General features: G+C 37.4%; 1 protein-coding gene across 1 annotated transcript; it reads right to left on the bottom strand.

Annotated features, from left to right (window-relative positions):
- Positions 1-624: 624 nt before the first annotated feature.
- On the bottom strand, positions 625-26,428 carry ulk2 (unc-51 like autophagy activating kinase 2). The gene is made up of 26 exons (XM_087795180.1): positions 25,490-26,428; positions 21,811-21,903; positions 21,695-21,736; positions 16,360-16,392; positions 15,920-15,956; positions 14,846-15,019; positions 14,039-14,112; positions 13,830-13,931; positions 13,699-13,757; positions 13,515-13,597; positions 13,374-13,424; positions 13,204-13,295; positions 12,963-13,131; positions 12,775-12,832; positions 11,003-11,152; positions 9,495-9,640; positions 8,523-8,603; positions 7,607-7,869; positions 7,357-7,532; positions 6,378-6,601; positions 6,071-6,312; positions 5,107-5,285; positions 4,880-4,998; positions 4,651-4,808; positions 3,247-3,382; positions 625-3,188 (listed from the first exon to the last, which is right to left on the bottom strand). The coding sequence occupies exons 1-26, from the start codon at positions 25,649-25,651 to the stop codon at positions 3,124-3,126; spliced, it is 3,168 nt and encodes a 1,055-aa protein (XP_087651306.1). The 5' UTR covers positions 25,652-26,428; the 3' UTR covers positions 625-3,123.
- Positions 26,429-27,198: the final 770 nt, after the last annotated feature.

The raw sequence follows: 27,198 nt of genomic DNA, 5'->3' as shown, positions 1-27,198 counted from the left end.
TTCAGTCAAAAAAGAATTTTTATTTAAAAAATAAATGTGTTACAAGTATTATTGACAAAATAATAAAAATATTCAGCAAAAAAAAAAGATTTAAATAATAAGCGTGTCACAGGTATTATTGACATCATAAAAAAAATATTCAGTATAAAAAAAAAACATTTATTTAAATAATAAGCGTTTTGCAGGTATTATTGACAAAATAATAAAAAATATTCAGTATAAAAAAACATTTATTTAAATAATAAATGTGCTACAGGTATTATTGACAATATAATAACATGATTCAGTCTTAAAAAATGTATTTAAATATGAGCGTGTTACAGGTATTATTGACAAAATAATAAAAAATATTCAGTGTAAAAAAACATTTAATTTAAAGTTCAATAGATCATCAAAGTAAAAAAAGGACTGTTGCATACAAATAAGGATTTAAGTAGTAAAAACAATCTATACATATTTAAAAATCAAGTGAGAGTTATTATGGCAATGAACTGGAGAAAATAATCAAATAATCTGCGTCATAATATAAAATATTTTCTATTCACCACATTAGTACATTAAAAAAGTATTTGAAAAAACAAGTTAAAAGTCAACGACTCGGACTATAAATAAAACAGACACACGTTTAATTTGGTTTATCTCTTTAATAACAAAGACTGAGTTGAGTTCCATAAAGAACGATGACACCCACATTTCTTTGAAAAAAATAAAAAAAAAAGGAAAAAGAAAATGGTGCATTTTTTTTTCATTTTTTTTCAGGACGATTCTTCCAAAAACACGAGCAGGAAAAACCTGGAGGATATACATGATGCATACATTCAAGATTCTACACTTCCTACAGGATTATTTGCAGTTTTTTTTTTTATATCCAAAACATTCCAGAGAGCAGGGACTTGTTTTTTGTTGTTGTTGTTGTTGTTGTTGTTGTGACCGAGGAAAGACGTCGTCGCTCCTCAGACAAAAACTGTGGAGTCGGCGGATTATTCATCAAGAGTCACTTTGCTATTATTACTCGTCGAACATGCAGGACATAAACATCACTGAGAGTCTTGAACGAAGTTTTTTTTTTTACCCCCCGGAACATTTCAGAGAGACTCCCTGAAGACCAGCAGGAACAAATGTGTGTGGTCCGGTGTGAGTCGTCACCGTAGAAAGAGTTCTCTGGAAATGTCGGAGCTGCCTTTTTTTTTTGTTTTTACATTTGAATTTTTTTTATTTATATTTTGTGGCACATCCCTGCGGCGCCGGCATTACTTACAGCAAACCCTTGGCAGACAGTAAAAGGTATCAAAGTTAAATATGTACATTAAAAGATTTGTGCTCTTTGACTGACAGGCAGGAAGGGCTTCGACCCGACAACGTAAAAATCGCACTCGCACACACACACACACCCTCTAAATAAACATGCGCCGCACATACAAATATAATATATAATGTACTGCTTATATATATATATATATGTACACGTTTCAAACCTCAAGTTTTGTTTGTTTGTTTGTTTTTTTTAAAGAAAAAAAGGCTACACATACTGAGAAATAGTGACGCATGGATGAAGTTAAGGTAACTTGTGTTCGACAAATTAAAAGTCCACGACTCTGCGGCTCCCGAGGTCACGTGACCCCCTGAGATGTTCCCCGACAGAGTGTGATTGACAGGTCGTTGTGTTAGTGCAGGACGATAATGATTAAAAAATTAAAAAAATGTTATTAAAAACATGTGAAACGACTGCATCAACGGAAATCAAATGTTTACATTTTTACTTTTACAAGACAAAAAAAAACAACGGTTACAAATATAAATAAAAATAGCAAAAACATATTTTCATATGAAGTTTGGTTGTGAACATTTTTATACTGAAATCAAGTAAAAGATAAACGGAGTAAAATCAGTGTATGGAGGCGAATCAGTGCCGTCGGTTTATTGAATGGTTGAGTTTATCATTTAAAATGTTGAAACTACGGTTTGATTTTATTGAAATGTTTTCCATTTTAAGCATTTCATTTATTTTATTAAACAATTTAAATAATTAATTGGCAAATCCAAAGGTTTAATTTGTTAAATTTAAAATTGCAAGATTTTCAAAATTAATTATTATTGTTTTTTTTAAATCTAACATTATTTTTTTCAGTAGTTAAAAAAAAAAAAAAATTCTACATTTTTTAATTTGTAGCATTTTTAATTAAATATAAAAAATGTTTGTAGAAAATATATTACATTTTTTCATATTAAATTTAAAAGGACAAGAATTAAAAAATTATAATTAAATTATTACTAAAACAAATGTATTTTTAATTATACGAATATCAAACTGTGTGTAAAAAAAACATAATTTTGTAAAATGTAATTATATATAAAAAATACAAAATTCAAACGATAGAATTCAATTAAATAAAAAAAAAAACATTTCAATAAAATAACTAGTTTAAGTTTCAACATCTAAAACGATAAGTTCGACCTTCAATAAAGCGCCGACACGGACATGCTTCCACACACAGGAGTGTTGCTGATTGAGTCGTCGGCTCGTTCGTCTGGTTCGAATCCCGCCGATCTCGAGTCTTCAGGACGTCCGACACCGACCCGGGTGTCCTGGTCCTCCGTGGACAACAGGTAAAGTGCTTTGATCCGACAGCGAGGGTTTCGTCCTCCGCTCTCTGTGGTTTCTATGTAACAGGAGTTCGAAAACCGTTCCGGTGACGACGGGATTTCGTCAAAGTTCTCGTCGTCCTCCGAGCTTTTTTTTTGTCTTCAGAACCAATAAATAAAGACTAAACACTGATGACGATAAAAACCTTGCGAAGGTTGAAAAAAGAAAAAACGGATTCAAAGTCTGTCGGAGTTGGATTCTTCTCACGGTTCCAGTGATAAGAAAGAGAGAAAACTTCACAGGTTTCGTATCCTTTTGACATCTTTGGTTGCGAGCGGCGCGTCACGTGCTTCTCACACGAGTTCATGACGCGACAAATCATAGAAAATAAAAAGTGCTTCGACTGCTACAGGAACTGAAGGAGACGCGGGCGGAGCCTGGACCGGGTCGAGGACGTATAACCAGATACGCCTCGACCCGGGTCTCCTCGTGGATCAGGGATGAGTAAAAGTGGATGGATATGAAGTATTCATGAAGGTCTACTCGTACAGCGTGACGGTGCAGTAGCAGAGGGTGGAGATCCTTCGATCCACGCTGGCCTTGTCTGTGGGAGAAACATGACGTTAGAATTAAATATCGTTAGAATCAGACTGGTGACTTACACTTGACCACGTTCTCCACGTCAGCAGGATCTTGCAGGATCTTAGAAAGGCCGTCCAGCAACATGGCGGCTTTGCTGTAGCGATACGCGATGTCCTCCGTCTGCTTGAACATCTCGTCCAGCGCCGCAGACTGAACCTGAGCACGGGAACAGATTCAAGGTTTTTTAAGATGTTTCGTGTTATAGTCGACTCATCAACGTTAAAATTAAAATTAATTAAGTTGCATAGAAGGTTAGTCACAAATAAACACAAAATAAACAATAATATAATTATAATAATTATTACAAAACAGAACATTTAACAGTCTTTTAAAATAATCTTAAGTTACAACTAACGCATATAAATCCATCGTCATGGCAAAGAAATGAAGAGTCATTTTTCAAATAACGCGTTAATATTGACTTTAACAATCATTATGTTAACAGTTTTTTATTTTACAATATCTGTAAGATACAAATGTTAAGATACATCGTTTCATCTCAAAACTGTTTAATTACAGTTGAAAATTGTTTGATTTTAGTTGAAAATTGTTTGATTTCAGTTGAAATTAGTTTGATTATAGTTTAAATTAGTTTGATTATAGTTGAAAATTGTTTGATTATAGTTGAAAATTGTTTGATTATAGTTGAAAATTGTTTGATTATAGTTGAAAATTGTTTGATTTTAGTTGAAAATTGTTTGATTTCAGTTGAAATTAGTTTGATTATAGTTTAAAATTAGTTTGATTATAGTTGAAAACTGTTTGATTTTAGTTGAAAATTGTTTGATTATAGTTGAAAATTGTTTGATTTTAGTTGAAAATTGTTTGATTATAGTTGAAAATTGTTTGATTTTAGTTGAAAATTGTTTGATTTCAGTTGAAATTAGTTTGATTATAGTTTAAATTAGTTTGATTATAGTTGAAAATTGTTTGATTATAGTTGAAAATTGTTTGATTATAGTTGAAAATTGTTTGATTATAGTTGAAAATTGTTTGATTATAGTTGAAAATTGTTTGATTTTAGTTGAAAATTGTTTGATTTCAGTTGAAATTAGTTTGATTATAGTTTAAAATTAGTTTGATTATAGTTGAAAATTGTTTGATTTTAGTTGAAAATTGTTTGATTATAGTTGAAAATTGTTTGATTTTAGTTGAAAATTGTTTGATTAGAGTTGAAAATTGTTTGATTTTAGTTGAAAATTGTTTGCTCTAAATGTATGAGGTATAGAAAAAAAAGATTGCGTACGATCTAGTGATTACAAACTGATACAAATGACGATATTGTAAAATTTATATTTAAAAAAAAGAATCCAGTGATTTTAACATTTATGCAGGTTACTATATTTATCCATCAACCATCAACAGTGAAGATCTTGAGCACGATAATGAGATCAAGGTCTAGATAACAAGAAGCTGAAACTGACCATTTCCACGGCGTGGTTGTAGATGAGCTTCTCCGCCGTGACGCTGTTGATCTCGTCCATGAAGCGCTGCTTGTCGGAGAAGAAGTGGTTGAGCTTGTCGGTGAGACGCCGGCAGAGAGAGATGCAGTTCTTGTAGCGCTCGTTCAGGTTCTTCACCACTGCAGCAGGAACACGAGTCAAACGTCTCCCTCCCACTGAACATTGCAGCTGAACATGTGCTGGTTCTCACCTTGCTTCACCGCCGAGGACGGGTTGAGTTTGACAGATTTGATCTGAGCCTTGGCCAGGTGCAGCGACGACGCCAGCAGCTGAGCCGCCTTCATGTAGAGCACCAGCTGCTCCACCTGCCTGTAGGGGGCAGCAAAGAGCCACTTTTAGAACAACCACACCGAACCGAGTTATTGTTGGTTTTAACATCTTAATTTAGTTTGAATTCATGACATAAACAACTCTCACCCCCACTCTTTACTGAGCTGGCTGATCTGGTCCACCACCACACTCTCCTGCGGAGGGTACAGAGACGCCGCCGAGGCCCCGAGTTCGGCGCCTCCGGCTCGAACGGCCGCCATTTCCAGGATGCAGTCGGTGAAGGACAGCATCATGCGCAGGTGCATGAGCGTGTCCGTGTGCTCGCGCTGTCGACGAGAGTCAGAGAAACTACGTTTATTTACGTATATGGAAGTGCCATCAAAATATAGAATGGTTGACTTGAAATGAATGAATACAAAATAATGAAATAGTATTTGAATTCTCTAATTTATAGTAAAAACAAAAAAACAAACAGTTTGATATACTATGATTTTTCTTTGATCTATGTTCTTTGTCTTTATCTTTAGACTGAGATTGTGTCATCTTGTTCTTTCTCTTTATGTTCTTGTTCTTATTTTATTTTGATTTATTTTTTATAAAAAATTGCTGTATGTATTGGCTATTGGAAAAAAACAATTTCCCGAAGGAGACCTCCTGAGGGATCAATAAAGTTTTACCTTATCTTACCTTATAATAGCAGCAATAATAATAATAATAATAATAATAATAATACAAAAAGAAAAATCTGTATAAGAATTCAATGTGTAAAATGTTGTTATAATTGTACTACCAGCCAATCATGTGACGCGCAGACGATCACATGACGACGCAGAAGCAAACAATCAAGTAGCTCGGTAGTTATGTCTGGTGTCACTTTTATTACAACATTTTTATATTGAATTAAAAAGGATTTTAGTAAAAAAAATGATTGGGAACATAGCTTTTAATCATTTGAATAATAATATAAATCTATACGTTTTAATCCAGAGATTAATCATTCAAAAATAATAATTTAATACTTAAAAAAACAACATTTCAATCCAAGAATTAAAAGTGTAAACATTGATAAACATTAAACTCAATATTCCGATGCACTGATATACTTCTGTACCTCCATGAGGGTCTCCTCGGGCAGTTCAGGGGCTTCAAACGTGATGAACCCCTCTAAGCTGGGGGGAGAGGTTCCGTATGGGACGTAACGGGGGCTGTTGGACGCTCCCTCCACGCCGGGATACAGCTGGCATCCCCCGAACCCTCCTGGGGGAGACGAGCCCATGTTCATGCCGGGGGGAGAACCCACGTAGACGCGCCCGCTGGTGGAGCACAGGGAGCCGGCCGAGCTGTTGGAACCCACTAACGGACGACAAACCAGTGAGGCGGGATTCTTAAGACAAAAATGTGAAGAAGGCGGTCCTTACCTGAGGTGGTCCGCGGGCGGGTTCCGAGGTGGCTGCAGGTGGGAGGGGTGCTGCTGCTGGGGGGTGAGCCCACGGTGAAGAGGACGGTGCGAGGGCTGGCAGAACCGGCAGGAGCCGTGTCCATGGGTCGCTCCGTGTTCAGGCTGTCGGTGCTGCCTTGATGAACTTGACAGACCAGAGGCATCCGGACCTGCTGCTCAGAGAGACGCCCCGTGCTCACCGACCTGCAGGATGGGCGGCAAGACGCCAGGATATAAGACAATATATACATATGAAGGACCGAAGAAATAAATAGTACCAGGAGAAATGTCTAATCTTCCAGCTCTCTTGTTTTTCCTTTAGCTGCGTAGGACGCAATGACTGACCATCTAGTGGCTGCAAGTTTAATTGCAACACAAAATGAATAAACGTCATAAATATGTTTAGATTAATTGTAAAACAAAAAAATAAATAAAATCAAATATTTTTTACTTAATACACACTTTATTGAAATATTAATCATAAAAAAGCAAAATATAATAATGGTTACAGTGCATTTCAATATCGTCATTGTGTTGTGAAGAAAAACATTTCAACGTATCGGTGTATCGATATTTTCTCACAACCCTAGTATATACTGTATTTACAGTAATAATTATGTAGTACGTATGTGCATATAAAATGTACTTGTATGGATATTTGCTTATGATGCGCATAATGGTGTCATATTCTTTCTTTATGTACACATAATTACATATTTTATACACATTATTTAAAAAAAATGTATTCCTCAGTTCCCACCAAGTCTGGTTCTGCTTGAGGTTTCTCCTTGTTCAAAAGAGCCGTTTTCCTCATATCTCATAAAATGTTTACTATTATGATCCACCTTTAAATATAAATTGTATTTTAACATGATTTTGATGATCAAACATAAAGGTGGATACATTAGATTAAAAATAAATCTGATCGCTATTCCCACGGTTGAATGTTTGTCACGCACCTGCCAAAAGTCCTGCTGGCCTCGGGGGCCGCGGGGCGTCCGTAAAAGGGGACGCAGTGATGAACGCAGACGTCTCGAACGTCCGCCAGAGTTCTGGTGGGCACCGGACTGTCAGCCAACGCCATCAGGTTACACGACGCCTGCGTTTTGGGGATCTTGAACGGCGCAGATATCGTCTGGATGGAAGAATAAATAGGGTCAAATCTATAGATAACGAGTCAGGAAGTCTCGGGGTGTCCGGGTCACCCACCTTGGTGGGCGAGCCGATGATGGTGGGCAGCGGGGACTTCTGCAGCCAGTCGGACGTGCGGGGGGAGGTGCTGAACAGTTTGGTGGGAGAGGAGCTGAGGTGGCCCGGGCGGCCCAGCTGAGGGGAGTGACCGCAGGAGGACGAGGGCTGGACCGGGTCCGAGAGCTGCTTGTGGAGCTTCTGCCTGGTCTGGTAGACCTCCGTCAAAGTGCCGGTACTTTGGAGGCGAGCGCCCGTGATTTGCGAGGACGGTGATGGAGACCCTAGAGGAGGATACAAGGAAATAAAAGGGTTTTTAGAGATGAAGAGACGAAAAATAATTATTACAAAAATTGTACGTTTGTTTTTCTAGGTTTACTATTTGTTTGCCGTTATTATTACCATCATTAAAAAACATTGTTTTTGTTATACATTTGCTTGTGTGGACAAAAATGTATCAATTAATTTATAATGTGTATTTCTGACATGATACATCAATACATATCGTTTTAAAAAATAAACTCAGACTGTATCAACAGCTGATTTACTCGATGAACTTTCCATTTAATGCCAAATTGTTTAAACTTATAAACCATTCAGATTCTTTGAAAATAGCCTCAAGAAAACAAACAAGAAACCTCAAAAGCTGGTTGGTTATTACTTATATATAATGTATATTAATAATGCAACACAGTACAGAAGTAGTGGGGAAGGACTTAAAAACATATTTTATTAACATAAATTAATAATGATGCAAGACTACGTGTATATATATATGACACGACTTCCTCTACCTAAGAATGTGTTACACTCGTCTCTCGGTGACCTGGCCTGCAGGAGTAGAATGTCATCTATGCGTGTTACTTGACACAGTCACATGCGTGTGTGTTGACCGGGCTATTTAGAGGAGCGGCTTAGGTTTTGACCATGAACTGACCTCCCGACGAGCTGCGGCTGCGAGGCTCGTGGCTCTGGAGGTGGCAGCAGCAGTGGCCGAGCTGCTCCGGGATGGTTCCCACTGCAGATGAGAGACGGGGAACGTTTAGGATTAAAATCACAAACTCCAGCACAAATGATGACTTAAGGGTGGAAACATTAATGTTTGTAAAGTAAGGCACAGAATTCATTGAATTATTAAATGTAACATTTGAAAAATTGAAATTCTTTAAGTGTTTCAACTTTAAAGAATAAATAATTTAATGTATTATTTTGTATATTTAAAGGTTAAGATTCAAAATTCAAACTTTTTTCTATTTTTATAATACATTTTAAAAATATGAATATTTTCAAGATTAATTCATTTAAAAAAAATTCACATTTTTAAAATTTGTAAGTAAGTCATTTTTATTTGTATAGCGCTTTTCGAGACCAGGGTCACAAAGCGCTTAAACAATCAAAACAATATTCAATAAAGTATATACTTTAAAGATGAAGATACAACTGAGAACACAACAGGAGTTCCAGAAAATCAAGGAAAAGCCTGAACAAATAAAAATTTGTAGCCTTTTAAATTAAATATAAAGATGTTGATAAAGTGGCTCTGTAATGAAATGAAAGTAATGAAATAATTGAATTTATGTTTTTATTTTAAAAAACATAACACAGGAAGTAGATCTTTGTGAGAATATACAGCCTTACTCGCCTTTTATTGCATTATTTTTAATATGTTATCATAATTTCTCTATTAATAGACAATTTATGTTTTAATCTAATATCCTGTTAGAACTCTTGTTTCCTCAATGTGATACAAATAAAATAATATCTTTGTTTTTATATCTTATATTTTTTAGACTTTACAATGTGTTCCCGAGAAACAACATGTCATCTCTGAGAGCTCCGTCAGTCACTGTTATTGTCATGATCCGAACAATAGTCCGGAAACACGTCCCGACATGTCCAGACTTCTTACCCAGAGGCGACGGAGAGTAGGGTCTGGAACTTCCTGTGGAGAGGCGGCGACTGACCGGCTGAGGGGAGTCAGCGGGGGACGGGGACCCCGAGCCAGCTTTGGGGAAACCCATCGGACTAGTGTTGGAGCGTCTCACCGTACCAGACCTTGAGAGGGAAAAAAAGTTTTTTTTTAACTTGATGAAAACTATTTGATTAATCGGTTGAAACCTTAGACCTGCAGAGAAAATTAGAACCAAACAAGTTCTTGGAAACATTGAATAACATTCATCTTCTTTCCATCTGTTCACAGACGCCACTCATCACTTACGTAAGATTGTTTTGTGTTCCTCGTCTTGGGTGGAGCATCTCATTATGAGTTAAAGATTGATTTCGCAACAGAATTGAAAATGTTTTTTTAAACTGTGTGCTGTAAAAACCAGAGGGAAGTCGCCAAAGGTTTGATCACAGATGTCTGTTGTGTAACCAACTAAAACAACAAACAAGGACAGAGAGTTCCCGTTTTAATGACGACATCAGAAAGAAATGCATAGTATGAAAAGATATTTATAGATATTGCAACTAAAGACAAAAAAGAAAATCCTCATTAGGGGTGGGTATAGAAAAGTAACTAGTGATACGATACAGGGTTGACGATACTGTAGGAACAATGATATATACTGTATATATATTTTAAAACAATTTAAGTGTAGAAAAACTCTCAGAGCCTAGTCATCACACAACGATAAAGCTAATGGAGACAAAAGTATCCTCTTATCCTCAGTCATTACCGGGATCTTGTGGGATTTCATCGTTTCTTTGTAGTGGCTGCTACCATCTAGTGGCTGGAGGTTTAATTGCAACACAGAAAAGGACAAACGCTGTGATTATTTTCAGGTTTATTGCTAATTAAGAGTCGACTGTTGAAAATCAATACGATATTCAAGTTTGTCAATATTTTCAGCCCCACTAATAATACACTGTTGAGTCGAGCTGAAGTTCAAAGCTATCTTTGTATATTAAGAAAGGTCAATAATATTCTAAATATGTTGTCCAAATACTGAACAGACACGACCTGCATAACCCGATTTCTTCTAGGTGGGTCGCTGGCTCAGAATTATCTGAACTTAAATCTTCTCTCGAATGGCAAGAGAGGATGACAAAAAACTGAAGTTTCCATTTGTGAATGAAAGACGAGCGCATTCTTAAACCAACACCGAATTGTATCAGCATTTCTAAAAAGGTCCGATCGGGAATAATTCTCGATCCCATTGGGTGGAGGTACTTCTTGTGCTCAGACAAAAACGCTCGGACAAAGGGACACATCTCCCTGTGAACAGCAGGTCTCTGTTCCATCAGATCCATCTTCACACCAGAAAAGACTAAAATAAGCAGCAACAGACAAGCTCTGTTCTGATGCAACGTTACAGCCTCGGTGTTGTTATGCGACACGCAGTAAGAACATGAGTCAGAGGGAAGTGTCACCCAACGCCGCCGCAGTCATCCACGATCAAATATTCAAAAAATTACCTGGGGGAAGTGTAGAGAGTGGTGGTCGGGCTGCTGGACAGGTTCTGCTTGATCCTCTGGTAGTTGCGGACCTGGGTCGGAACCGGGATGGGGGTGGTCTCGGCTCGGGGGGACACCATAGGAGTGTGTCCCGGGGTCGGCTGCGGCTGGCTGAATGGGGAAAAAAAAAGGTGCATTAGCCGGTCCGCTCCTGTCCCTTTGTTTCTTACGAGCTGCTTTCGCTCGGCATTGAAATTCTAAAACGACACCAGGGAGTGAAAAAAAAGAAAGAGCAGAGATTCCTGGAAGAACGTTTGTACAAAAGTTCTTTGTTTACTTGGGCACATGGTAGGACTTGTGTTTAACCCTCGGTTCGCAAGGGGCGGGGGGTGTGGCCTCCATGTAAATAGAGAAGGAGAACCAATAACACGCAACTTTTATTTTCGGGGGAGTGGCTACAGCTGCAGGACGTCCAATGATAAAAGAAGGCATTAAAAAAAAAAAAAAAAGGAACACAGAGACATGCCGAGTCAAAGAAGCAGGCTTCAGCAGGAGGGAGGGAGGGGAACTGGCGGTTTGCGCAGCACTGGTTCCAGACCAGTGTTATGCAACAGCCGTGTAAGAACAGGGAGGGGGAGACACGTGAGGCGGAGACAAGAACATACAAACATCCTGAATCAGCCAATATCATGTGTTTCAGAGGAAAGGGGGGAAAGAGGATTTAGTCGCTCGTCTGTGCGGCTCAAAGCTTTGTTGATTCTGGACGGCGGCTTAATAGATGTTAGCTATTGTTGTCGAAAAGGGAATTTACGGGTCAGAGAGCAGCTGCCGTTTAAAAGTGAGCAGAGAGAGCTCAGTGAATCCGCAAGTCTGTCGCTTCCACAATGACCTGGTTTCTAGTCCGGGAGAGAGTGTGGGGGGGGGGGATGGAGGCGCAAACGTTCTGTCTCCGAGCCTCACACTCCAGTTTCTCTCTGAATATCAATTTAGGACACACAAGGCTCTGAATTATGTGAATGGATTAGATCATTTTACAATCTGACAGATGCTGTCGGGAACAGAGATGCTTGGGATTGACAAGAGAAGTAAACAATCGAACTGATTCACGATGTATTATGACATGTTAAATCCATTCTATAATCAGATCATTTCTTCTTTATTTTGAAGTATTATTTAATTTACCCCTTGAAAGCCCTCTATGCATCCTTCAGAGGATTTAAATGAAGCTTATATTATGGGTTATTCTTCCACACAGCCTAGAAAAATTGTATTTATATATCCTTCAATTCTTTCACCATTTAATATTTCATCAAGTTTATACTTTTATCTAAAGTGCTTCCTGTTTATAAATGACACAACAACTTATGTTTCTCTATAGATCGTAAAACAATCCATTTACTACTAAATCATGACAAAACAAATGCCTTTTATAATTATTTTAATTATAATATTCAGCATTAATAGTGTATCCCTCGGAGAAACTACGAGTTGTTATCAATTGAAAATATTTGGCCCGAGAACAGAAAATGATTCGTTATGATGAGCCACAGTCTAGTCCTCCAGGCCAAACCGCTATAGTTCACTCATATTCCTCAAGAACAAACAGCAAAAGAAACAGGTTCTACCAATCATATAAGAGTAAACTTGGAACTTGGAAGATAACAGTGAGGGTCACAAGGGTTGAGTCCGTCACCAAAGACCGTAAAAGATATCGACAACCTTCGTAAAGCACGTTCACTGGTAGAAAAATAAGCTCAGTTTTTATGTTTAAATCTCCTGGAATATCGACTCACCCTCCACACATCAGGAACTCACTGGACAGCCGGCGAGTGACACCCATCGGCTGGTCAACTGTGTGAGTGGAAAAACATTATTATTGTAAATTAATTCAATGTAGAGTAATAAAGCATCTCAAGGTGTTCTACGATGCCGAACTAAGAGCGTTTCTTTGAGCGTTCGCGCTCGTACGAGGGGTTCTTACAGCTGTCGGCAGAGATGTGAGGCACCAGAACAAAGTCTTCAGTGTCCGAGGAGGAGTTCTTGCTGCTCGTGCTACCCGCAGACTCCTTGGACAGCTGCAAGAAGTTTGGCAGACCGAGAGGTGGGGACGAGAGTCCGTCCTCGGCCAGAGTCTGCATGTCCGGTAGAGACTGCGTCGCAAGAATTAAACGTTAAATCGGTTAAATGAACAGGTGCATTGTGGGAGCTTCAGAGGAACTCACAGGGGGGGAGTTGTAGCGGATGCACGGAGAGCTGCCACATGAACTGTCCATCGCTGCTGCATTGGAGGAGCTGGGAACTGGCACAGGACAAGCTGTGGGTTGAATATAAAAACATGTGTTTATTGGATATACTTGACTACTGAGTTCAGTGTTTAGCAAACATGACTGACATTTCTTTATGGCCGTCGGTGACTCCAGGAAAGGATGGCTGAAAAACGTGTCTGCAAGTGAGGAGAACGAGTAATTAGGAACTTGATATCACCAACAGAGCGATCTGGCGATTTGTCGACGGAGTCGAAGACACTTCTTACCGAAGTCCATCCGGTCTTTCTGGTTCCTCTGCAGAAGCCCCTGCAAGAGCTCGCTAAGTGCTGGAGATGTTTCCCTCGGGATGCTAGCAATGAGATCATGTGAAAAAAAAAAAAAAAAAAAAAATCAATACCGTGCAAAGGGTGTTACCATGGAAACGGACATCATCTTGAACCTTGAACTTACATGGGTTGAAGATTCTTATTCTTCTCATAAAACATCCTCAAGTCTTGTGGACTATTGGCCTGAAAGATAAAAAGATAAATGTCAGCTTCACTCTTCAGATAAACTTGCGACTAGTCTGTTCCGCTCCTGACCTGAAACGGCGGCTTCCCGACCAGACACTGATAGATCACCGTCCCTATACTCCACAGGTCAGCCTTGGCATCATAGTTCTGCGACATGATGACCTCGGGGGCCTGAGAGCAGAGGTCAAGCGATTAACGAAGGCTGGGAAAAAAATTGTAAACTCAACAAAAAGAGGGAGAACGTGTTAGTTTCGACATGAAGGCAAAACATTACTGACCATGTACATGGGGGACCCACAGAGCGTGGCGGCCATCATGTTGCTCTGAAGGTAGCGTGCAAAGCCAAAGTCAGCTTAAAGAGATTAAACAAAACACTTGTTATTAAACATTGATTTGGATTTAAATTGTTTAAACACAAGAAAACCTTATTAAAATATATGTCAGCGATGTCAGCAAAAACAACCATATATAGATATAATATAAAATGCACTGGAAAAATAATAGAAATTGAAATTATAATCAAGATTCGAATGAGATTGCTTTGGCAATACAATTATTATTTATTATATAATTTGTTTTATAGACATTAAAATGCATTTTTGTGATTTATTTTTCCCTCGCTTTAAACTTACACATTGTAATCTCTTTATTTTTACTCTAAATAGCCATTTTTATCGTGTTAATTTTATGCTACAGCATTTGACTAAGCCATTTTATATATTTTTATAGTATTAAATATCCTTGAGAGCTAGAATGGCACTTTTACAAAAATGTATTCTTATTATTCTTATTAATAATTGTCCAAACAATGTGACATTTTTCCATGGAAAAGTTGAGTATATATTTATTTCAATGTAATATTTTCTACTCTTGTAGCAGGACAACAAAAAAATGTTGGCTATTGAACCCCGAGGACAAATCCATTCTGAAAGAGCGGCTTCATACGAGTTTGTCTGAAAGTAAAGTGTTCATTAGGAAAGTTGCTCCTCAGGAATCCGGTCTCGTCTGGTGTGCCTCAAGGCTCCGCTCTTGTAGTCTTGTTAAAGTTATTTAAAAACAACCGGTAAGTTTATTTGAATAGTTACCGATTTTAATGCGGATTCCGCTGGTGTTGGATTTTTTACGACCAGCGTAGGACAGCAGGATGTTCTGAGGCTTCAGGTCTCGGTGGATGATCCCCTTGTTGTGGAGGATGCGCATGGCCGCCGCTATCTGCTGAAGAAAGACCCTCAGCGTCTCTTCTCTCAGGGTCCCTTTGGCTAGAGAAGGACATGAACAGGATTTTGTTACTTTGGTGATGCAATAGGTTAAAAATCATACGACATTATGCTGTTAACTGGTTTGCACTTATGAGGGTAGAGCTCGACCATTTTATGGCTTATAGTGTGTGTGAAAGAAATGTTTGTGTTGCCAAAATTAACATCTATTGGCTCTGGCCTACGTAACTACAGGAATAATGAAATTCGTCGAGATCCTGGCGATGACTGAGGACGAGAGGATACAATCGACTCCAGCAGCTTTTAAAGCTGTTTTCATTTATTTTGAAACCAAAATGTGTCCAATCAGTTACGACTTCGTCAAGAGTCATGTGCTCTGTAACACCAGAGTCAAGTACTCGACAATACAACAAATAAATGCTACAGTATCACAATATATTAGATATATAATTAATATAGTATATACAGTAGTTGCCCCTTTAACATGATACCTATCAAATTGATAGAGTTCTGCCTCCACACATTCCTACAGAAGACATTTCACAGCACGAACTGCTTTGTCTCAATAACACCTGCATAAATCAAACTAGAGAAGACTTTTAAACAGCCAGATTCTATCCATAAAAACTAGAAATTACTACGGAGCTGTGCAACTCTAAAGGGAATTTGCTTTTCGCTGGGCTGGAAGAAAAACTAATCCAGTGGAGACTGTAAGAGGATTCCTCTCTGTTTTGATTAGAGATTGGAAATTGATATTATTTACAGCCTTGTCGACATTAATCTAGGATTATTGGGCCTTTCCTTTACAGCAATGTTACAGCAACATAATGAGAAGAAAATAAATAAATAAATGAGTCACTAAGGATTTGGGATATAGCCTTTACACTCATTTTGATCAGTAAAACATTTTGCTAGCAGGATACACACGAGTAAAATGCTCACCTTGCAGATAGTCAGCCAGATCCCCTCCGTTGCAATACTAGGTTTTCGGGAGGCAAATGAAAAAAACAACATATTAATGGCTCATTTAGAGAGTGGACGCTAAATTCCTACATAAGAAAAATAGCTTCAATAAATGGCCATAGTTGACAAACAAATGGTCTTAACAATATATATAATCATTAAGGAAAGAATGTAGGAAGCAAGTTAAAAACAAGAGCATTTACAAAAACTACAGTATGATGTGTATTCTTAGACAAATAATGATAGAAAAATGAGACTGCGATATTGAATTATGTTTTAAAGAAAGTAACAAATGATTGGTGATGAGAATTTTTTCATCTACTGTAGGAACAAAACATTGTACGTGAATAAAGGAGTAGGAATTTAATTGCTATTTTCACGTGTGCTTCTTACGGAAATATACTGTAACCAACACTTACCTCCATGACCAGGAAAACAGAGTTGGGTGTTTCCTGGAGAAAAAAACAAACACAAAGAGCAGAATCAGCATCTGCCATGGAGCAGAATTGCAAATTGAAGAACAGAAGATATTTTTAGTTTAATCTGTCTGTTCGGGGTGATGCGGCAGAAAATATCAGAAGAAAAAAAACAAAACAATAATGTTACACAAAGATAACAGATATAGGGCACACAACGCAATTCAAAGCAAGAGATAAAGAGTTGTAAAAACTCTTTCACAGGCTCAACAATATGTTTTCTATCTGCCAATTGTTTGCGAGCCATAAACGCATCAACATTTAAAGAAAATTATACATAAAAACAATACATTTCGATTTTCTTTAATTTGGTGAGTTTTTCATGTCCCTCAAAACACTGTGAAGAAAATCTAGTAAATATCATATGACAAAAGTTATATTATTATGTAATAATATAACTTTTGTTATGATAATGACAACATGATATTTATTCTATACTTTCTCTTCCATTAAATGAAGGCTCTCTTTTTCTTATCAAGTCTTTCTACTGGTGTGAAGGCCCCTGCATTACATGCTGACGAATCAAGATTATATTTAAACCAATCGTGCTCTCCCACCCTTGTTGTCTTAGTCTAGCCTGCTGCCTCATTGTGAGGTCATTTCACAAGCATGCTTGTTATTGTAAGCCTGCGAGGATCATATAGGCACACTGTAGACAACGAGCGCCCTCAGATAGTAAACTTAGAATCATATTTGATAACAACAACAGAGTTATGGAAACTCTCCAACGCCACAAATGATGCTAGAACATGGCGACTGGTGGATTACCGAACGTCAGAGGGGCCATAGGTTCACAAGCGTGTAGAGTAAACTCTGGGGCAAAGTCCCAGTGTGTTGCGGCACAAACACACATTTCTGAGCGACGTGCAACGCCGCGGTTACGTCACGCCGAGGCTGAACTTTGGGTACGGAGAACAGGATGTTTACTTTTTTGCAAAGGGAACAATGTGTATCGCGGGTATGCTGACCATTCGCCAGCAACTGCTGATCTTCATCTCGCAACAAAACATGCTGGGCAACATATTTGAAATTTGTGCATAACAAGTAGAAATCACTTTTTACTAACACTGATTATATATCAATACATTTGGTTAAAAACTAAACAAAAACAAGAGGATTCCAATGCTTTTTATCTTGATAGTATTTCACCTGCAGTACTATATTTTTCAAGCCACATTGATAAAAAATAATTCTTACACGAGTCAGTTACGGCCTTCTATCACTGTCAAAGGCGTTAAGAAATATGGAAACTATAACTTTAGACCTCAAGAGGTTATATAAAAAGGTTCAACAATAGAACAAAAGACTACCCTGATCGATGGAAAATGTAGTTTTTTTTTCTCTCTAAACTATGAGAAAGATGAGCTAGCCCATGATAAGATAAGAGTGTAACAGTGGCACACTGTACATTCCTGTACGTCGAGAAGCTCCACTGCAAAAACACGCCTCGGCTTTTGGTGGAAAACAATACGTGTTCTGTACATGTCAACCTCCTCCATGAACCAGTCATGTGTACCAACAGTTCAAACAACCTCTACAATCCTGAAACACATGAACCAGCCTCGACTCTCACGTGTGCAACAGACACGAAGCACCGTTGCGGCGGTTAAACTTGTTTTCTTCTTTGGACAAAGGGGGGAAAAAAAAAAAAAATCACACAATAAATCAAGAGTTCCTGGAGTGTTTGAAGCCACGTGAATAAGACGTTGATTTATCAAGCTTTTCCAGTGTAAAAGCACAAAAACAAACTCACAAATCAATCGTTAAAATCATCTTTAAACACATAGAAAACGTGTTGTTTAGTGTGTTTATCCTCGATTCTGGTTTCGATGCAACTTGAGTCACAGATAAGTGTTGCATAAGTGGTCGAACCAGTAAACATGTCCAGGAGTTTCGAAGTCAAATAATCGACAGCACATGTGAATGTTTTTCTCTGTGCCAGAGAAGTTTCTGAAAAGCAGAGCGCTGTGACGAAATGTTCAGCTTGGCGGACCTGAGCCGCTGGATTTCTAGGAAAAGTTTTTGCAAAAGTCTCCCCCGCCCTCTCACGAGTGTTCTCCCCGCTGCCTGGATTCATTAACCCCTGCGTGACCAACCTGCCAGATCACATGTATGAACCAGACATGTTGACACAGAGAGGGAAGGAGGGAGGGTACGAGGGAGGGAAGGGGGGGTTAAGCTAGAACAAAATGTTCTTGGTTCAACATTAGCTTTTGTGAGGACTTAGTGAGCCAAATTATTCCTGAGCCCACTTTCTTCCCAAGGCAGCTCCTTTGTTTTGATGTGAGCTCGTTACATAAGAGAAGGTAATTAAAAGTGTGTCAATCAAAAATTGCTTTTGATATCTTTACGAATCGTGGAGAATTAAATACACTAGACCACGGGGGAAATCGCGTGAGTGGGCTGTACACTTTGCCCCTAAGACGAGAAGAACTTTAAAAAGCTTTTATCTACATTTTAAAGTTTGAATGGTGTTTTTCTAAGCGAACATATATTTGAAAACATTGCAGATATGCGACTTTTTTTACCTCGTCCCATTCATTCCTTATAGGAAATTTATCGCAGTATATTCCGGTGAGAAAAACAATAGCAATGCGAGTCCGATCGAGCCGCAGCATGTAAATGTAAATATTATACATATTTGAATTGAAATAACTTTTTTCTAAATATGTGATATTGTGTTCAATCAATTATTGCATTTAATTCACAATGACACATGACGACTTATAATATAGTTCATAAAGTCACCATTAAAACATCTTCGAAACGCCTTATAAATGTTTTGGATGGATGTTTGATTTAGCTCAAGTGACAAGAAATTCCCCAAAAAAGAAAAAAACAAAATACTAAAAAAGGTTTAATTTTAGTTAACAGTTATTAAATAACATCATTAAAATTTAACAAACCAAGTACATTCGCCTACAGATTAATGTCAATAGTCCTGAGTCATGGCCACACTATACCAAGATTTGCATTAAAGTGTGTATAAACACACAATACAACTTAATATTTTTCCTTCAATAACAACAATTACACACAAATATAGTCAACATGTTGCTGATTCCAAACAACCCATCAAATGTAATGTAACTTGGCTTAAATGGGTTAACGTTAGAAAGCTTATGATTAACCACATTATCTAAATGAATCCCAATAAAAACATGTCATCAAATGTCATCTTCTGTGTACTTTTTATCCCGGTCAGTACATCGAGTCTGTAACTAGATGTGAACAATAACATCGACGTCATCACTGCTGATAAAAGTTCATCTAACTTTATAGGTTCGTCCTTATCTGGAAAAACGTTTCAATATCAAAACAGACCGATCCTGGAGTTTTATGACCGCCAGAGTCGCACATGACGGGAAAAGTTTATCCGTCAGAGCGATCCGACCTCGTGTTGTGAAGTTAAATAAACAGTCGACGCACCAGGTTAGCCTCAAACATGACCTTGGGTTAAACCGGCCGTCAGAACAAACCTGTTCCTCTGTTTTCACAAGCGCATCTACACGGTCACCACAAAGCCGTGCGCCTATCAGTTGTGTTGTTGTTGTGTAAACTCAAGTCAGGACGGCACGTGAAAGCTGATGAGCGGATGACAAGAACAGCTGATGCACTTGGCTTGAAGCCAGAAATTTAAAAAGAGGAGATGATGGAGGGAAGGTCGGGAAAACAAGAAGATGGAAACATTGGGCCAAAAATAAAACTTTAATTAGGCAGGAATGATTCGTAGAACTGCCATCATGTTAACCACAGATTAACACTTAAAATTACTTAACAAAACTTTCAAATCGACAGTAAAATAAAACAAATAAATATATTTGACTAAATGATGGGCAACATCCACTTAATCTTCAGTACACTATGTACACTTTTCGAACCCGAGACTGAGGTTCAATGAAGTTATACCAGTTTATAAGTAGCATTCCTGCACAATTCCTCCAATAAGGACCTGCTGGTGTAAATAGCAAGTTCTAATAACCAACATACTCTCAGACTGACTTGGACTTACTATAGTGTTAATTAGGGTAAACTGTTTTCAATGCCAATACTGTTGGCGTAACTTCGATACTGGGTCCTTCCAATACCAATTTAATTTTTTGAGCATTGGTAAGTTTCCCCTCCAAGCGGTTTCCTTATGGAAATAATGACAAATAATTTCGAGTGCAAAAGAACATTTGCAAGAGACAAATTAACCTGGTATTCACTGCCTTCATCACTTTCTTCTGAAAAATCCAAACATTTTCCAGTTTTTAATCACAAACTTTGCACGAAAAGACAAAACGTGTCGGTAGTACCGAAGATTTTCCATCTTGGCCACAAAGGAACCGAAGCTGGATAACCAGCCTGTGTGATAAGACCACACTCCTAATCCGGTTTGTTTTGCAGGGCATAATCCAATTGTTAGCAAATGGATTATTGATAGCAATTGTTTGATAGCAAGAGGTCTGGAAAAACGCTCTATAAATATAAATTACTTACTTACTCATATTTAAAAAAGGCATTATATCATGACATCAACGTGACTCAAATGCAGCAACAGATCAATTATTTACTCTTGACTTTGAGAGTGTTTACCATGACACATTATCAGTTACAACAAGATGCTTTCACTGCATTGTGTCTTGTTGTGTATTATAACAGTGCTGCAGCCGTCACGTAACACTTGGCTCTCTTAGTTAAAGTGTGAATTATTGTAATGTAATGTTAAGAATGACACCATCTTCATAATGCAGCTGCTTCTTTTTTTTTGCTTAAACACTGGAATTTTAAGTGTAACTGTGCCTTTTGATAAGACATCTGTGGTTCATTCTTTTGATGCCTGTGTTGTTACTTTTTGTCCCATTTTGTTGGCTATTAGGAGGTTGAAATAATTTGGGATTTAACACAGGACTACGAGAGCAGTTGTAAGTGGCAGCTAATGCTTATTTAAGTAAATGTTCTTACAATTATTGTTCGCTTGTCATTCATGTTTCAACAGCTTCATTTATTTCCTACTGATTATTACATTTTAATTCATCAAAACCCAGGATGTAAAATGAAATTGAGGTCATTTACATGTATTTATCTCAATGAAAACCAAAGCCAAAATTGTTTATTTCCAAATGTCACCAGTAAGAAACTACCTTCTACGCAACACTGTTTAATAGATTACGCAGTATAATCAATACATTAATCCATTTTTCAAATAATAACTACTTTGAGCATTTTCTAAACTCTCACTTGAAATGGTTAAGATTCAGACGCGAGTTACTTTAGAGAATATTCATTTCCTTACCTGGACATCGTAAAGACCCACAATGTTCTCGTGCTGCAACTCCTGAGAAAGAGAAGATTCATTCAGTTAAACGTGGATCAGTCGACTCGATGACAATCCGATGGTGTGTTGCTTACTTTTAGGATTTTGATTTCTTTGCCAAGAAGAATCTGGGACTTGGAGAGGTTCTTCTTGTTGATACTTTTGATCGCCACCTCCCAGTCGGTCTTCTAGAATGGACAAAAGTAGAGACAGAAATGTTTCAGTTTTGACCTTTTGCTCACAATGTCTGTTTAGTTTCTGTTGAAGGACAAATCGGCAAAATAGACATTTAGCTTGTTTGTTTATGTGTAGTCCCCTCAGAAAAGGTCAGTATGAAACGATAAAATTGATCGGTTTCTGACTGCAAACCTCTATAATGTCAATACATTTACAAATATAACCTTTTTCTGTTGGTACTTCTTTCCCCTCAAAATATATTTAATAAAAATCGAAAACATGTTCTTATTAAACCACTCTTAATATTGTAATGCTTGTCAATGTTTGCAGTAAACAGTAGTTTGCTGGCAGGCATACACGCTGAGAGACAGACTGGTTAATGCGATGAGTGTGTATAAAAATAATCTGCGCTCACAAGAGCTTGAAGAGTCTACACACATGCCAAGAATAACCGACAATTAAAGTCAAAAGGTGGCTTTAGAAACCCTTACTTAAATGTCAACATTCCGAATTAAGACGCCAGGACACATTAGTGAATCGATAAACATTCTGTATGAAAAGATAAAGAGATAAAAGATATATATATATATATATATATATATAAATGCCAAATGACTTCACTCTCTCTAGGTGATAGTCATGTGTGACATAGCAGCTGACAAGAAAAGACCTTGCTGACCCTCGGTCTGATGAACAAAAGGCTAAACATTACAGTGTCAGTGTCTTCAAAAAAGTAACACGACAAAACTGACCCCAATGGCGTGACTAGCATTTAGCCTTCAAAGAAATAAATGAACCAGAAAGTTTTAAATTGTAAACAAGTAAACGTATCATTGATGGCTCAGTTGAATGTCCTAGTTTTATTCGATTCATTTGTGTGTCCTTTATGTAACTACATCTCAATACTTGCCCTTCCACTTTACATGACACGATTAAATAAAGCAGAGGAAGATAACTTTCAAATTCAATTTCCATGTTTGTGCCACTCCTCTGCACAAGAAAACACAACCTAGTCACACACTAAACACCAAAATTGAATCAGAATGAAAGAGAATCCGAATTAACTTCTTGGAGATCAACAAAGTAAACGGCAGCATAATTCCTGTCATCTGTAGCAGAATAAAGGCTATTAAGTATGTATTGCCTTCAACCGTTGCTGTTATTTTGGGGAAGATATAAAGCTGTAAGAACGCTTCAAGAATCTTCAAGACTTCTCAACGGCTCTTGACTGGCAGTTATACAAGCGCGTTGACAAATAACATTCACACAGTCGCATCACTTGGGGAAAAAAAAAACATCTCAATAGAAATACTGTAACCATAATTGAGATCACTGGTATGAAATTAGGTCATGGCCTAGCATTGCACGAAACAGATTGGAAATTGTGACACTTTTCTCACATCTTGGTCTGCAGTAAGAGACTGACATTAACCCAGCTGTCAAGTAAGGATTAAAACAACACGTTTTTCGTGAACGTACACCCTCGGAATCTTCGATCAGACAAATTATTCTGGTCGTATTACATTTATAGTGGTATACATGAAAGCTAGGTTGATGGGAAATGAATGCTCTTTGTTCAATATTTGGTAAATGTAATGTTTTGTTTGGACAAAAACAAGTATTAGCTCCTTGTCAAGTTCGACAACCTTGATCTACGTGCACAAAATTTACCATAGATATGTCACACGAAAATGTAACGCACCGAGGCTGATAAAAAGTGTGTACATTAACCTGGTCGGCAACAAGATTTTTTACATAACGACAACGTGGTAGCATTGTGAAATATATGCAGTGACGCCGACGGAGTGCGTCAGATGTGTTGCAAGCAGGTCAGTTCAAACCCGTCTTAATTGGATCTTAACATCAATCTTAATAGCATCATCTCAAGATACTGTATATTACGGGCCTGACTTCATGGATATACATAGGGATGTAAAGAAAATCACAATGCAGTATTCACTCTATTAATAATAATAATAATACATCTTTTTGATCCATTTGTGCCTGAAATGAGATGAATAAATCTGAAGTTATGTTTTACATTCAAAACTATCCATGATATTATGGGACATATGGAAAGACAAAAGGCCGCCCTAGAGTTAGAAGAGGAAAAAAGGAATCTCTAAAGGGACGTTCATTGAGAAATCCAGGACCATCTGTTATTCACCAAGAGCAACAACGTGATGTAATCCCCTCTGTCCAGTAACACGGTGAAGAACACAAGCCCAAATATGAGCTTTAATTCCAATAAGTAAATATCATCAGTCATCCACTGGATATAGAGTAAATAGCCGGCGTCAACAACTGCTAAATAAGGACACTGTCCTCAAAGTGTTGGATCAAAAACACTGCAACCCATTTCTCCTGTTCGACGGAGCAGTGAAAGTCATCGACTGCCGTCTGACTCTCTATCCATGAACGCTTGAATCCATGTGAGAGAGACGACAAGGACGACTGACAACCTTTGCCGTGAACAGATGAACAATTGTGTTGATGATAGATTACGCACAGATTCAAAGACAGTATTAGAATATTTTACTTCCATTAAGATGTGCATTTTCTTTAGAATATTAGAAGGATCACAGGATGTTTTTTAGCCATTCAAATAGCTTTTAATGAATATTTACTACATACGTTTTTGTTGCATTTAAAATAAATACACAATCTCTTATTTCTACATTTCCAGTTCCTGTTCAGTCCCTCTTTGTGTATTTATTTCCCCAACAGTCCAAAAGCATGTGCAGGAATCCGGCGAAACGATATGTATGAAGATACAGAAGCAAACAATACGATATGTCGCGATGTTTGCGACAATGAAGCAATAAGTATAGATTGTAATATTGCACAAGTACATGACTCTGGCATTGCAGAATTTACAGACATGACTCTTGACAAAAGCTTTCATTTGTTTTTAAACCAAATAATGTCCAAACATCAGCTTTAAAAGATGCTGCAGTGATTGTATCCTCTCATCCTCAGTCGTTGCCGATATCTCGCAGGATTTTTAACTGCGAAGGACGTAATGACTGCCGGAAGTTTAATTGCAACATAAAAATGAAAAAAAAAACTGAGTAATTTACTATTAATTGTAAAGAAAAGATAAATAATTTGGGTGATTATATAGTTGTTTTTAAATGGTCAATGTGTCATTTAAAGTTGATATGAATAACAAAATACTTAAGACAAAAGCTTCCATTTGTTTTTAAACCAAATAATGTCCAAACATCATCAGCTTTAAAAACTGCTGTGTGTGATTGTATCCTCTCGTCCTCAGTCGTTGCCTGTATAATGACTGCCGGACGTTTAATTGCAACATAAAAATAAAAACACTGAATTCTTGACTATTAATTGTAAAGAAAGGAGAAATAATTTGGGTGATTCTATAGTTGTTTTGAACTGGTCACTGTTTCATTTACAGATGATATGAATAACAATAGACTTATTGGTTTCCATAAAAAGATGATAAATCTTTGTTAGTATTATTCACACAATCATGCATTAAAAATTAGTCTTTTGCTCAACAAAACATGCTTCCAATGTGACTCAATAACTAAATCTGATACAAGTTGTTTTTCATAGAATAATGCTTTTATTTACCTTTCTGTGGCGTCCCTTGAACACAACAGCGAAGGCTCCATGTCCCACCAGATCCTTCCTGTTGTATTCAAAATCTCCAACAGTCTCCATGATGTGAAGATGACAAAACTGTTTTCTTTTCTTTTTTTCTTCCTCTTCAGCAACAAGCCAGGATGTCTTCATCCACTGGTTTCTTCTCTCTCTCTTGAGTGACAGTCTCTGCTCGTGTTTCTTTGTTTTGAAGACTCGTTCATGACAGGATGCGTTTACCAGGCGATGGTTCGTAAATGGTTTAAATAATAGATCTTTTTTTTTATCTTCTTGTGTTTATCTGGACCACTTCAATATGTTAGCATCACCCCCACAGATACAGTGTGACCCGGGTCAGTCTACATGGTGCCGAGCCTGCTGGACATGACCGAGCAGAAGAGAAGCTATCTGTTAGCCTGGCAGTGACATAATCCCGCAGCTACATCGAGCATCATCGATGCAAACATATACAATAATAAAAAAAATGTTATCTATTTATGAACAATAGCGAGTAGAAAACCATGTATGCTAAAACAAACTGATGCTAACCAACATCCGAGAGCTAACGCATCTCTGCTAGCTGCCCTCAATTATTAATATATTAGAGGAAGAAAAAAAAAATGCTATTTCAAAACATTTCACGGAAAATACATGGGTTTATATTAAATATAATGTACAACCAGTTTTCCCGAACAGGCTTTTCCTCCCGAGGCTTGTCCAGTCAATATAAATTAAATCCCAAAAATGAATCCTTCGTTGTCAAAGAAAAAGGTATGACACAGAGCAGTCGCCCTGCTGCTCGATCATATCGCGAAGATACTGTAGATTATCACATGTATATATGTATATATATACATATAAATATATTTATATTAATGGCGTCTCTTGGCGAGCAGACCTTAAACGCATCACTAGCACTGAGAGTCGCTGTGTTTACTTACACAATACTGAGACAGACAGCAGCGGCAGGCTATTTATACCCTTAGATCCCTCCGCGGAGGCCAGACAACTGATGTTCATCCGCTGGAGAATATAGCATCAGCGACATTGGAATTCACTTATAATCAATTTTTACACCATTTAAATCAGACTTTGGATTTAAAAAGCCATCATATATCTTGCAAAGTTGTTTTATTGTCATATTATATCCGAACAATCAATCAATAAATAATGCGCGTAAAAAATAAAATAAAAATCACGATTGTTGAAAAAAAAGAGAAAATAATGTCAATGTAAATAAATAAATTGAAAGAATTCCGTGTTAACATCCGGGCAACTAAGGAGAAGCACTCGATCCCTGATGTCACGCGAAGGTCACGATAAATGCTTCGGTGTTTACTTTTTTTGTGTAAGCATCGTCTTGCGTTTTCCTTTCCCGGATTTTTCTTACTCTGTATTTCCGACATAATATTTATTTATATTCCATTTTTAAAAAAAATTTAAGTATCATTAATTCCATACACACAAATATACCTTCCACTACACAACTTAATGTTTCCAACATGAACAATAAGCTACAAACTATAGAGACCGAAATATCGAAATTATTTAGAATAGTTTAAAGTAAGTTTGAAGTAAATGAAATAAGTTTAATTTGTCTCATCAGACTGTATTAAAAAAGTAGCAAGAAAATAAAAGTGGTTAAGTATTAATATTGCGTTTATCATGATGTAACATGACATCACGATATTAATTCTTTC

Source organism: Callionymus lyra, chromosome 7 (assembly GCF_982586985.1).
Source record: "Callionymus lyra chromosome 7, fCalLyr1.hap1.1, whole genome shotgun sequence".
In the NCBI taxonomy this organism is placed as follows: Eukaryota; Metazoa; Chordata; class Actinopteri; order Syngnathiformes; family Callionymidae; genus Callionymus; species Callionymus lyra.
Note: the sequence above shows the minus strand (reverse complement) of the source record. Positions and strands in the feature narration are given on the sequence as shown.